Source organism: Ciconia boyciana, chromosome 9 (assembly GCF_034638445.1).
Source record: "Ciconia boyciana chromosome 9, ASM3463844v1, whole genome shotgun sequence".
NCBI lineage: Eukaryota > Metazoa > Chordata > Aves > Ciconiiformes > Ciconiidae > Ciconia > Ciconia boyciana.
The window spans coordinates 6,664,542-6,675,381 of NC_132942.1; the positions used below are offsets into that span (position 1 = coordinate 6,664,542).

At 50.2% G+C, this 10,840-nt stretch overlaps 2 protein-coding genes across 6 annotated transcripts; one reads left to right on the top strand and one right to left on the bottom strand.

Moving 5' to 3' along the window:
• The first annotated feature begins 1,281 nt into the window (after positions 1-1,281).
• SQSTM1 (sequestosome 1) lies at positions 1,282-5,962 on the top strand. 4 transcript variants are annotated; one of them, XM_072872599.1, is made up of 8 exons: positions 1,282-1,546; positions 1,757-1,852; positions 2,688-2,917; positions 3,038-3,194; positions 3,651-3,755; positions 4,286-4,530; positions 4,786-4,993; positions 5,651-5,962. In XM_072872599.1, the coding sequence occupies exons 1-8, from the start codon at positions 1,369-1,371 to the stop codon at positions 5,806-5,808; spliced, it is 1,377 nt and encodes a 458-aa protein (XP_072728700.1). In that variant the 5' UTR covers positions 1,282-1,368; the 3' UTR covers positions 5,809-5,962. The 4 variants fall into 4 exon arrangements, with proteins under 4 accessions (XP_072728700.1, XP_072728702.1, XP_072728703.1 ...); XM_072872601.1 differs by having other exon boundaries at positions 3,669-3,755; XM_072872600.1 differs by having other exon boundaries at positions 1,283-1,546; positions 3,666-3,755.
• On the bottom strand, positions 5,956-10,467 carry MRNIP (MRN complex interacting protein). 2 transcript variants are annotated; one of them, XM_072872605.1, is made up of 7 exons: positions 10,337-10,467; positions 10,205-10,264; positions 9,760-9,857; positions 8,480-8,549; positions 8,032-8,168; positions 7,682-7,769; positions 5,956-7,153 (listed from the first exon to the last, which is right to left on the bottom strand). In XM_072872605.1, the coding sequence occupies exons 1-7, from the start codon at positions 10,415-10,417 to the stop codon at positions 6,548-6,550; spliced, it is 1,140 nt and encodes a 379-aa protein (XP_072728706.1). In that variant the 5' UTR covers positions 10,418-10,467; the 3' UTR covers positions 5,956-6,547. The 2 variants fall into 2 exon arrangements, with proteins under 2 accessions (XP_072728706.1, XP_072728705.1); XM_072872604.1 differs by having other exon boundaries at positions 7,667-7,769.
• Between the last annotated feature and the right edge of the window lie 373 nt (positions 10,468-10,840).

Consider the following 10,840-nt stretch of genomic DNA (forward strand, 5'->3'; position numbering starts at 1 on the left):
CGATGGGCACGGCCACCCTGGCGGGAGCAGGGCAGCCAGACGGCTCCCCACCTCCATCATGCTGCCTGGCATTGGCTTTGCTCGCCCCGATGCAGAAGATGGAGGTGACAAGCAGGACCGGGGTGGCCGAGTGCCGCGCGAGCACGTGCCCTGGCTAATGCTGGCGGCTGCTGCCAGGCAGCGATGGGGACCAGTTCAGCCCAGGGCTGCCCCATGGTGCACAGCAGGCCTGGGGCCGTGTTTCCCCACAAGTGGGTCCTGGAGGCCATGGGCCGCCCAGAAGGTACTGACACCGCGCTTGCTCCCTGCCGCTCAGGCACCGCAGATGCTTTTATGATCGGCGTGGCGGGATTTGCATCCCAAACTGCCGTGCTCCCTGGCACTGCCCCGACCGCAGCTGGGGATGCAAACCCCGGCGCAGGTACTGCTCATGGGGGCGAGCGGGGCACAGAGCAAACACGGGCATTTGCAAGTATTCGCAGATTTTTCCGGCTGCAGGAAGCGTACCGATGAGCATTCACCCCTTTGCGCTGAAGAAAATGAAAGCCCAGACGTGCCCCCCGCGCTGGCAATGGAGGGGAGCCCGGCCTGCAGCCCAGACCCCAGGGCAGCCCGACCTGGGAGCTTTCTTGTGCCCCCCCAGCCTACTCGCTGGTGGGGTGGGGTGAGAGGCAGAGAAGGCCTTGACTCTGTGTAAGCACTGCTCAGCAACAACTAAAACATCCCTGTATGATCAACACTGTTTCCAGCACAAATCCAAAACATAGCCCCATAGTAGCTACTGTGAAGAAAATTGACTACACCAGCCAAAACCAGCACACGTGTGAATGCGATTCCTGCTCCTGCATGGGCCCAGGTGGCCGACGCCGGCGGATGAGGGCTTGCAACAGCCGGGCTGGTCCTGGCTGAGCCGGGAGGCTGTGCCGGCTCCGCAGCCCCCCGGGGCACAGCATCCCCCCGGCTGGCGCAGCCACCGCCGCCCTGCCCTGGTCCCTGCTCGCTCTCTTGCCTTCGCTCTCAAACACCTTGCTCTTGCTCGGTGCTCTTGGCACTGGTGTGAAGAATGCTCCTCGCCCTGTTCACGTGCAAAGCGTCTGGAGGCTGAGCTGAGGCAAGTTTGGAAATCGCAGCCTGGGAACCCTCTTTGGGAGTGAAGTACATGGCGGGGGAGCGCGGCCCATGGGAGGCGGGGCCTAGAAGCCGGGGGCGGAGCCTGGAGGCCGGGGGCGGGGCGAGCGCGTTGCCGGGCGGGCGGCCCCGCCCCGCGGCGCTATAAGGCGGCGGCGCAGAGCCCCGCTCCCGCTGCCCGCCCGCCCGCCGCCGGCCCGCCCTCGGCCCCCCGACGGCAATTCCTGCTGCGCCACAGCCATGGCGGCGCTGACGGTGAAAGCCTACCTGCTGGGCAAGGAGGAGGCGGCCCGCGAGATCCGCCGCTTCTCCCTGCTGCTGCCCGCCAGCTACCAGGCCATCCACGACCGCGTCGCCGAGCTCTTCCAGGGGCTGCTGCGGGCCGGGCCGCCGCCCGCCTTCCGCATGTACTACAAGGGTGAGCGGGGGCGGGGGGCCTCCTCCGCGGGCCGGGCCGCCCCCGCACCGGCGGCGGGTCAGGCCCGGCGCCCCGGGGGGGTGGGAAGGCCGCAGGGCACGGGGCTGCCCAGCGGCCGGGGTGTCCCTGCCGCCCCCCCGGGCTCCCCGCTGTAGGCCGCCTCCCGTGACAACAGAGCGGGCAGCTGATCCTGGGCTTTACCCTTTCTAGATGAAGACGGGGACCTGATCGCTTTTTCCACTGACGAGGAGCTGGAGATGGCGATGCCTTACGTGCAGGACGGTGTCTTCCGTGTTTACATTAAAGGTAAGGCCGCACAGCTCTGCAGGGCGGTAGCTGCTCGCTGGCTTTGCACTGTGTGCTTGCTGGGAGGCCTCCGAAAACGGGAGAAGCGAGCCCTGACTCTTCCCCGTGTCCTCAAAGGCCTGGTGTAACGTGCAGCCTTCGGGGGGAGGTTAAATAAAGGGCAGGGTAATATGGCAGAATGCAAATCCTCCCTGCTGAGGTGGGGTAAACGGATCACAAGTTTCCTCTTAGCCCCGTCATCTCAGCTGGCCCAATGCGAGCCACTGTTGTCATGATGTCTCCCTGGAAACACTAAGACTAGCACCGGTATCACAACAATGTGTTAGGAAACCTTAATTCCAGCTTAGTCTTCAGCACATAGTTTCTCCCTGGTCCCTTCTGTTCACATGCATACCTGCAAAGCTTTATCTGCAGTCCATCTAATGAGTCACGCGAGCCAGCACTGTCCTTCCTGTTCTCATCTGTTACACCTCCTGGCATTTCTTACTAACTCCCTCTCCAGAAACATTTTGTTCTTGCGGTGCTTAGGAAGGTAGGACAAGAAGCCAAACTGGGTAGTGCAGTACTAATCTAAAATAAACACACCAAGAGACTGTTAAGGATAAGGCATGCTCAGTTTGAGGAGCAGGTATCTTTGTGAAACCCCTTCACACTTGGTTTAAGTTCTCTTACATGCTCCCAGCTTGTTTGGCAGCCAGTGTAAAAATAAACTGACCTAGTAAGTCAATACTGCTCTGACAAGGGCTGTTTGTGCTTCATTCTCCCCTGCCTGATTTCTAGCCTTTAAATAGCAACCTCGTTCTTGATGCAAAGTTTCCTTTCCTTTCCTTAATAGAGAAAAAGGAGTGCAGGCGGGAACATCGCCCGCAATGCAGCCAGGAGCCTCCCCGTGACATGGTGCACCCCAATGTGATCTGTGATGGCTGTGAAGGACCGGTGGTAGGGGCCAGGTTCAAGTGCACTGTCTGTCCAGACTATGACCTGTGCAGCACCTGTGAGGGTAAAGGCATCCACAAGGAGCACAACATGGTGATGTTTCAAAGTCCACTGCTAAATCCATTTGAGGTGAGCAAAATCTATGGAGGGGAACCAATGAAAGGGATAGTCCTCAAATTTAAGTCATAAGTTTCAGTTACTTAGAATCTGGCTGTGTGAACAGAGTCACGCAAACATTACCCTTTACAGTGGCTTCCCCGAGGACGCTGGCTCCGTAAAATGCGGCATGGTGTTCCACCCTTCCCATGGATGCACTGCTGGGGATATCCTGGCCCTGCAGCTCCATGCCAAAACTCTGAACAAGCCCAAGCCAGTGCTGCAGCCTCCAGTCCACCCACTGCAGAAGGTAAGAGGAAAGGCTCTGGTAAACAAGGTGGTGGTAGAGCCAGAGTAGCTGAGGTTCTGCAGCACAGGGTGGAATCTGGGTGGAAAAATAGACATAGGAACTAATCTAATTTGCTTGAAATATATTTGGCACCTTTCAGCACAGAGTGGGATTATTTTAAGGCATGCTTGGGCCCATGCAATAGATGAGGATGCAGAGATTATCTGGAACCAAGCCAAGCTGTTAGGTCAAGCATGTCACTGCTCTACTCCAGATTTGCCTTTCAGCATGGCTAATGAGCCTTAACAATGCTAATGCCACTGTTTTTCTGTTCCAGAGGTAGCTCAGAGTTAGCTTTTGTGTCTGTACTGCCTTTGTTGTGCAGTGTATGTGAGTGATGGGAAACGAGCACCAAGATCTTCTGGGGATACGCTCTATAGGTGCTCTTTCCCTCTGAGCTTCTATGTGTGTTAACAGAAATTGTTTTTCTAGAAGCTTCTACTAACAGCCAGCCTCAGGACCCCAATGTCACCTTCTTAAAGAATGTTGGGGAGAGTGTTGCAGCTTTTCTGAGCCCCCTGGGTAAGTGGCTTACAGTTTGTTATCCCAGTCCTGGACTGGCTTAAAGGTCCTTTTAACAGGAGCAGCAGCCAGCTGTTGTGACTGATACTGGACCTACCTCATGCTACTAAGCCTTGAAGGCTTCATTTACTCCTGGTACTAATAATGCCTAGGCTTAGAACAGCCACTCAGTACTTTTTCAGAGCCCTCCTTTGGAAGGAAATGAGGAAAGATTTAATGAACATGTCACCCTGTAACGCCAATTTTAAGTCACTGGTGACTCAGTATTTTGCCTGGCTTATGTGGACATAGATAACTTCTGCTCTGACCCTCTAAATGTATGGCTCGTGTATCTAGAGGCAGATGACTATCTGGTGCTTAACTGTTCTTTGTTTAAAGAATGCTTTGCATTTTAATTCCTACATGTTATGTGGAAAACTGTAGGATTACAGAAACCTTACAGCATTTAGACTAGGATTGATCCATGCTCTTCTAGGACTGTGCTTTGGAAAAAATCTCTAAGACTTTCTCCATCTCAAATGCATTTCTAGGTATTGAAGTTGATATCGATGTGGAACATGGAGGACAGAGAAGCAAAGTGACTCCTGCTTCTCCCAATCAAGAGAAGAACAGTGCTGAGTCAAGCAGCAGTACTGTTAACCAGAACGCTCAGACCAAACCAGACTGGAATAACACAGATTCTGCTACAGAAGTAAACGCTGTGGCAGAGCAGATACAAGACATGGTGATAGATCCTGTGCCCACACAAATGGAAGATGGCAGCTTCCAGTCCCAGGTACAAGAACTATGACACTAATTTAACATGCTTGCTGAGGCTTTACTAGAAAGGAAGATAATCATTTAGCATGCATTGTGGGGTTGAATATTAAAATGTCAGCAGATTAAGCGATATACAGCACCTTTGCTTTTCAGGTTTACAGCAAAGGTGGTGGGACTTCTTGTAACTCTTCATATTAAAGGCACATAGTAGGAGTATGCATCCTACCTGGAAAGCACTGCAGCACCTGGACCTTTTTTCTTTCCATTTCAGGAACACAGTGAGTCCAGCAGTTCGTCAGGGGGTGATGAGGACTGGACCCACTTATCTTCCAAAGAAGTGGATCCTTCCACAGGTGAACTGCAGTCTCTGCAAATGCCCGAGACAGAGGGTCCCAGCTCCCTGGATGTATCTCAGGATCCTCCCCAACCAGGACCTACAGGGCTGCGAGAAGCTGCACTCTACCCACATCTCCCACCAGGTATGAGAATGTATGCAGGTTTCATAACAGAGTAATTTTCACTTGGGAACTGCCAACTTGCCTGACATAAGCAGACCTGCTTTTAGAGATGGTAGAAACCAAGGTCACATAAATTACAGCTAAACTTGTCCATAACTTTGTTAGCAGGTATGGCAGCTCTTGCACCCTGTTAGAGACAGTCAGGTGGTTCTTTTCTTGCATGTGGGCAGCTAAGTCTTAACAAGACTTCTGATCTTAGACTAATATGCTATTCAAGCAACATGAAAGAAGGTGGTATCCTAAGTCATGTCCTTGCTATGTACTCTTCAAGAGAGCCCTTTGATGCAGGATGCAGAGTAGTACATTCGGTGACTTTAAGACAGCATTTTTCAGGTGGGAGCCAGTAACAGTATGCCAGGCCACTTAACTGAGATCAACAGCAGAGGGTCCTACAGGAAGGCCAGCTGAGTCTGATTCAGCATCTTAGCTTGGTTATGTATCTTACCTCAAACATCTGCCCTCCTGGGAGACAAAGGAGAACAGGTCTTCTAGCATTTAACCAGCTATGCTAGATTTACTAGGATTAGTGCCAACCTACTTACTGTGTGGTATTAAAGCCTTGACTGGTTTGCCGATTACATGAAATATTTCAACATTAAATTATTCTTCTCTTAACAGAAGCAGAGCCTCGCCTCATTGAATCTCTGTCCCAGATGCTCTCTATGGGCTTCTCTGATGAGGGTGGATGGCTCACTCGACTCCTGCAGACAAAGAACTGCGACATTGGGGCAGCACTAGATGCCATCCAGTATTCCAAGCAGCCACCTCACTTGTAGTAGTCTGTGTAACAAAAAGCACTTTCCTTCTAACTGAAAGCAAACACTGCAGTACAACTTCCTCAGCAGTTCATCCTTCTTCCTGCTAAGGGTTTCTGTCTCATGTTCCTAAGTGCTTGTAGAATGGAGGAAAAATAAATACTATTTCCTGTGATGAGTCTGTGTGAGTGTTTACTTAGTTAAGAGTGAAAGGTTGAGCATGTGACTTCATCAAGCAGCTCCCTGTGCAAGGGAGGCAGCTCAGGACTATAGGCCTGCCTTTTTGCACATACCTTGATGTACCCCCTTAGGGCTACACTTCTGAACAGAAATCAAATGCTTTGCTTGCTCTGAAGCCTGTTCTGCAGCTCTGGAAGAAAAGGTTGCTATGGGAGATGTAAACAAAGAAGTAGCACAGGGGAAAAGAGCTGTAGTTTGTAATGGGGAATTACAGAATTTAATTGTACTGGCCAGGAATCCTTAGAGCCTTGGAGTCCTGTTCCCCCCCCCAAGCTGACCTACTTTAATTCTTCTAGCTGATGAGGTTGCCAGACAACACTCTGTAACCCTAGTACTTGCCCACGGCAACAGTCTCTTCCACCCTCTATCCTTCCCCCAAACACAGCCATAGAACAAGTAAACAACTTTAATAGTGCAGTTCCATAAGGCTTTGAGGAAAGCCATCTTGCCTCAGAACTCAACATACCAAATAAATACATTATAGAGACAAACAAGAAAGCAATGCCAGAGATGCCTGAACTCAGAGATCATCATCAAACTCCTCACCTGTGCAGAAGAGGTGTTCACAAGAAACACCACTAGCCTTTGGCCCAGTGTTACAGTTAAAAAGGGTGTTTGCCCTCCTTGTGCTATCCACACAGCACCTTCCTGCAGTGGTTTCTAAGACCCCAGATCCTGCCCTTATCAATTGGCTTTGAGGTTCTTTGAACAACACATCCTCCTCAACTGAGCAACTGGTGCTGGGCACCGTGGTGCCAGGCAGTTTCAAGGCAAGCCACTCAGTGCTAGCAACACACTTTTTAAATTCAAAACCTGTATCTTGAGATAAAGTTCTTCCAGCCTGCTCTGAGCATCTACTGGCCATACCAGCATCTGCTGCAGTGGTGCCATGTAGCCCCAACCTTCCACTGCCCTCCTGTGGTGACAAGGTGGCCCTGGCAGCATTTTTGCTATAGCTGTCAGAACATGAGAGAAATTTTCCCCACTTCGAGGGCTTGGTACAAGCAGTTGGGGTTTGCATATTCTCCTCAGGCACTACAGACTCACAGACAGCAGGAACCATACTGTCTCCAGAAACTGCATCTCCATCATCTTGATCAGGCACTGCTACTAGACATTTCTTGCGCTGTAAGAATAAAGAGAGCTTGATTATAAATCCAGCACGCACAGCCAAGCTGCACAGAAGCAGGCAAAAAAAGAACACTCAGGTCCTTCAAATGCACCCAAATTCTCACCAGCCCTCTGAGGCAGAGCTGAGGCTGATGCGCTGAGTGGGCCTATGAACTCTGGGCTGTGAAGACTCAAGCCAACTTCACCGGCACTGCAGGTAATCACAGTAGCCTTAATAACTGCATACTACACAGGTGCCACTGCTCAGTAAGGCAAAGCAGCATCGTTTGCAACTGCGCTGATAGAGGAATCCAGCTCAACCACTCAGCTTACACAAGTTGGCATTGTTTTTGCCTGACTAAAACCTTTCAGAGAGAAACTCCTGCCACAATTTTCTTCTTCTCCCCAGTCATTCAAACAGAAGAGCAGAGGAAGACTCGTAAAACTTCAAAATTATGATGACACAAAAGAGGTCAGGAAAACGCTGTTTTGTTTTACTGGTAGGAAGCATCTTCTACAACTAAAATACCTCAGAGGTTTTAACCTTTTTGGCTTGGTAGGCAAGCTGTAAAACTCCATTTTCTTCAGCATACTCCTGATCTTCACTAGAGAGGAAGCTCTTCTGGTGTTTCCTGGCCAAGAAAACCATTCACAAAGAGGACAGATTAGCTCCACTGTGAATTTTTTTCACAAATTACCAGAAGTGTTCATAAAATGCATAGCTCTAGCAATAAGAGAAGTTTCACCTCCAAATACCCAATCCCTGCTCAGCTCAGGTCGTACATTGCAACCTGTACTTTGTTCAGCTATCAGAGATGAGCTACCTCCCACACCTCCAAACCAAATGTCACCACGCGGGGGCAGGAATTACAAAAAAAAAAGTTCTTTCTGTACCTTTGTTCTTCCACGGTGTTCTTCCTCCGGGAACAGAACTGTTGCCTTTCTGTACCTGCCTCCTCCTCCCCATCTTCCTGATCTTCACTGTCCTTGTCCAGATATTTACTCCAGCGACTGACTTCTGCCCTTCCCTCCTACAACATTGGAGAATTACTGAAAACAGCAAAATACAGGGTTCTCAATTTTGGCATTGTTATGTATATGCTGAATGCCTCAAGTCACAAGTCAGTTTAGGACATGTTCCTGTATCATGTTCCCAGGTTTAGTATCCCGGTGGAGCAGAGAGCTTCTGTATACATCTCATTCTCTCTCTGCTGGAGCCTCTCTGATTATATATGCTATTTATTTCAGCTGTCTGAACCCATATAAAGGGATCACTGATTTCACTTTGATTCACCTAGGTCAGTATGGGTTGGTATTTACCTCAGCTCTGTAGGTATCTTACCTGCTGGACCGAACTGTCTTCATGTTGGGCTGCTATATTTTTGCTGTCATTTACAGATTCTTCTGTGCCCCTAAAATAGAGGTTTAAGCTAGAGTTTCTCGAACACTCTTCTGTCTGTTGATTTATAATTTTCAAATCACCTAGTCACAGCACAAGGGATTGGATAGAAAGGATGGATAGGAACACCGGATAGGCGGCACGTCAGAAAAAAAAGGATCTATAGAAAAGCAGAAGTCAAATGAAGGATTTGCAAGATACATTGCCCAAATACTTGAAAAAATCTAGTTAGAGGGTAGCCCTTGTCTTTCTATACAAATAGAGTAGCAAGTTTGATCTAAAGCTGCTAATCATGAAATGATAAATTCTAATTGATCATAACTAGGGATATAACACCGTGTCTTTTGGGACAACAGCTTAAACCTACTAATTATATCCCAAGCAACCAAGGAAAAAGGGAAGTTATTTCACAATGTTTTGAATTTCACAATGTTTTGAGAATAGAAATAGCAACCCTTTTTGATAAAGTGAACAAACAATGGGTTTTCTTCCCAAAACTTAACCCTGAAGCACTGCATATACACAACTAAGTTATCTAACTAGCTTTGACTGATTTCTGAAAATAACCTTGAGTAAAAAGGAAGCTGGACCAGTTCAAGACCAGTTCAAGATTGGGTGATTTGTAAACAGATTCAGGAATGAAATAAACAGGAAAGTGCTACTCAGATTTTCCAGCCCAGCAGGAATTACACCCAAATGTTTGCACTAACAAGTCTCTTTATCAATAGCAGCAGCAATTACTCAACAGATTCACAGTGTGAAACCCCTGAATGCCAACAGTTAGGTAGCAACAGCTTAGATTGGAGGATATTTTCTCTCTGAGGATGCATCTCTGCACTGCTTGTCAGTCTGCAAGATGGACACCTCCACAGTCAGCTCATCAGAGTAAATAAGAAAGACCAATTAAAAAAAAAAAAAACAAACAACAAAACCAAGCCCTATTGCATATATTTTAATGGGTAAAAGCCTGACCAACATACAGTATTGATCAACTAAACTTATCTGAAAAAAATCCTCGTCAAAAGAAACATGCCAGGACACTAAACCCAACAAATAGCTTGTTCCTATGAGGTGATGACAAAACTGGCACATACCACGGCTTTACAACAGCACAGAAAACCCTCCTGTGAGCTCAAATTAGGCAACAGGCACCCAAAGTGTGCAGACGTGCATCAACTGTAGCACATCAAAAGAAACAAGCAGATAAAGGTTAAACACTCTACCGAGATGTCCAACCAATTGCTTCCTCTGCCTCACCCTGCAGCAAGTTTAGTTTCTGGACATGGTGCCTACAGTCCAGGCCAGACCCTTGGCCGTAAACCTGCAAAAAACAAACAAACAAACAAACACAAAAAACCAAACTAAGGCTTAGGGAGCAGCCAGAAGGAAACAGCACAAAGTGAGGCTCCATCCCAGGCAATACTGAAGTGCTAACTAAACTTAGCACACACGGCTGAGCGTGTGATGGGCTAACGGCCACACTGGGCTCCCCACTGTGCAGGGCTCCCCGCTGTCACCCTACAGGGCTATCCACCACCGCGCTGGGCTTCCCATTGCCTCCGCAAAGGCCTCCCCGCCAGCCCGGCGGGGCTCGGCAGCGGTGTCAGAGGCGCCGCGGCTCGCCCCGCCCTGCCCCGTCCCGCCGCCGAGGCCGCCCCGGCCCCTCACCTTCTGCACCGCCTGCCGCTGCCCGCACACGCTGCAGCTCCACTTCCCGCTCCGCTTGGCCTAGGAGGGCGCAGAGGGGGTCAGTCACGGCCCACGGCCCGCGCCCGTGGCCGTGGCCCGGCCCGCACTCACCTGCTGCACCTGGAAGAGGCGGCAGGAGCAGCACCGCAGCGCCCAGAACCGCTGCGCCATCCCGCCGCCCGCCCTCGCCATGGCAACGCGCGCCTTCCGGCCACGTGACACCCGCGCTACCAGCGAGTCTCCCGCTCTGCACCCGAGTCCGCCGAGCGGCCCCGGTATTACCCCCCTCCCCTCCCGGTGCCGTGCACCGCTCAGCAATCGCGAGCGTTACATAGCGATAGGGAGGAGTCGCTGCAGCTAGGGCATCGGGCTGCTTTACAAGGAGCCTCTTATCCTGTCTTAAAAAAAATTAAAAATCAATTAACTGGCCCGAGCTGCCTTCAAACGGGAAGCCTTCAGGCAGCGCCCGGCAGCCGATGCGAGTCAAGCTTGCAGGGGTGTCTTGGGTGCGTGTTTGTTCATAACAGCAAAAGTAACCTTCTTCCAGGAGGAAAAACATTTCATGTTTACACCTACCTCAAGCGCATCAGTCTGTGTTATCTAGAAAGTAAGTAT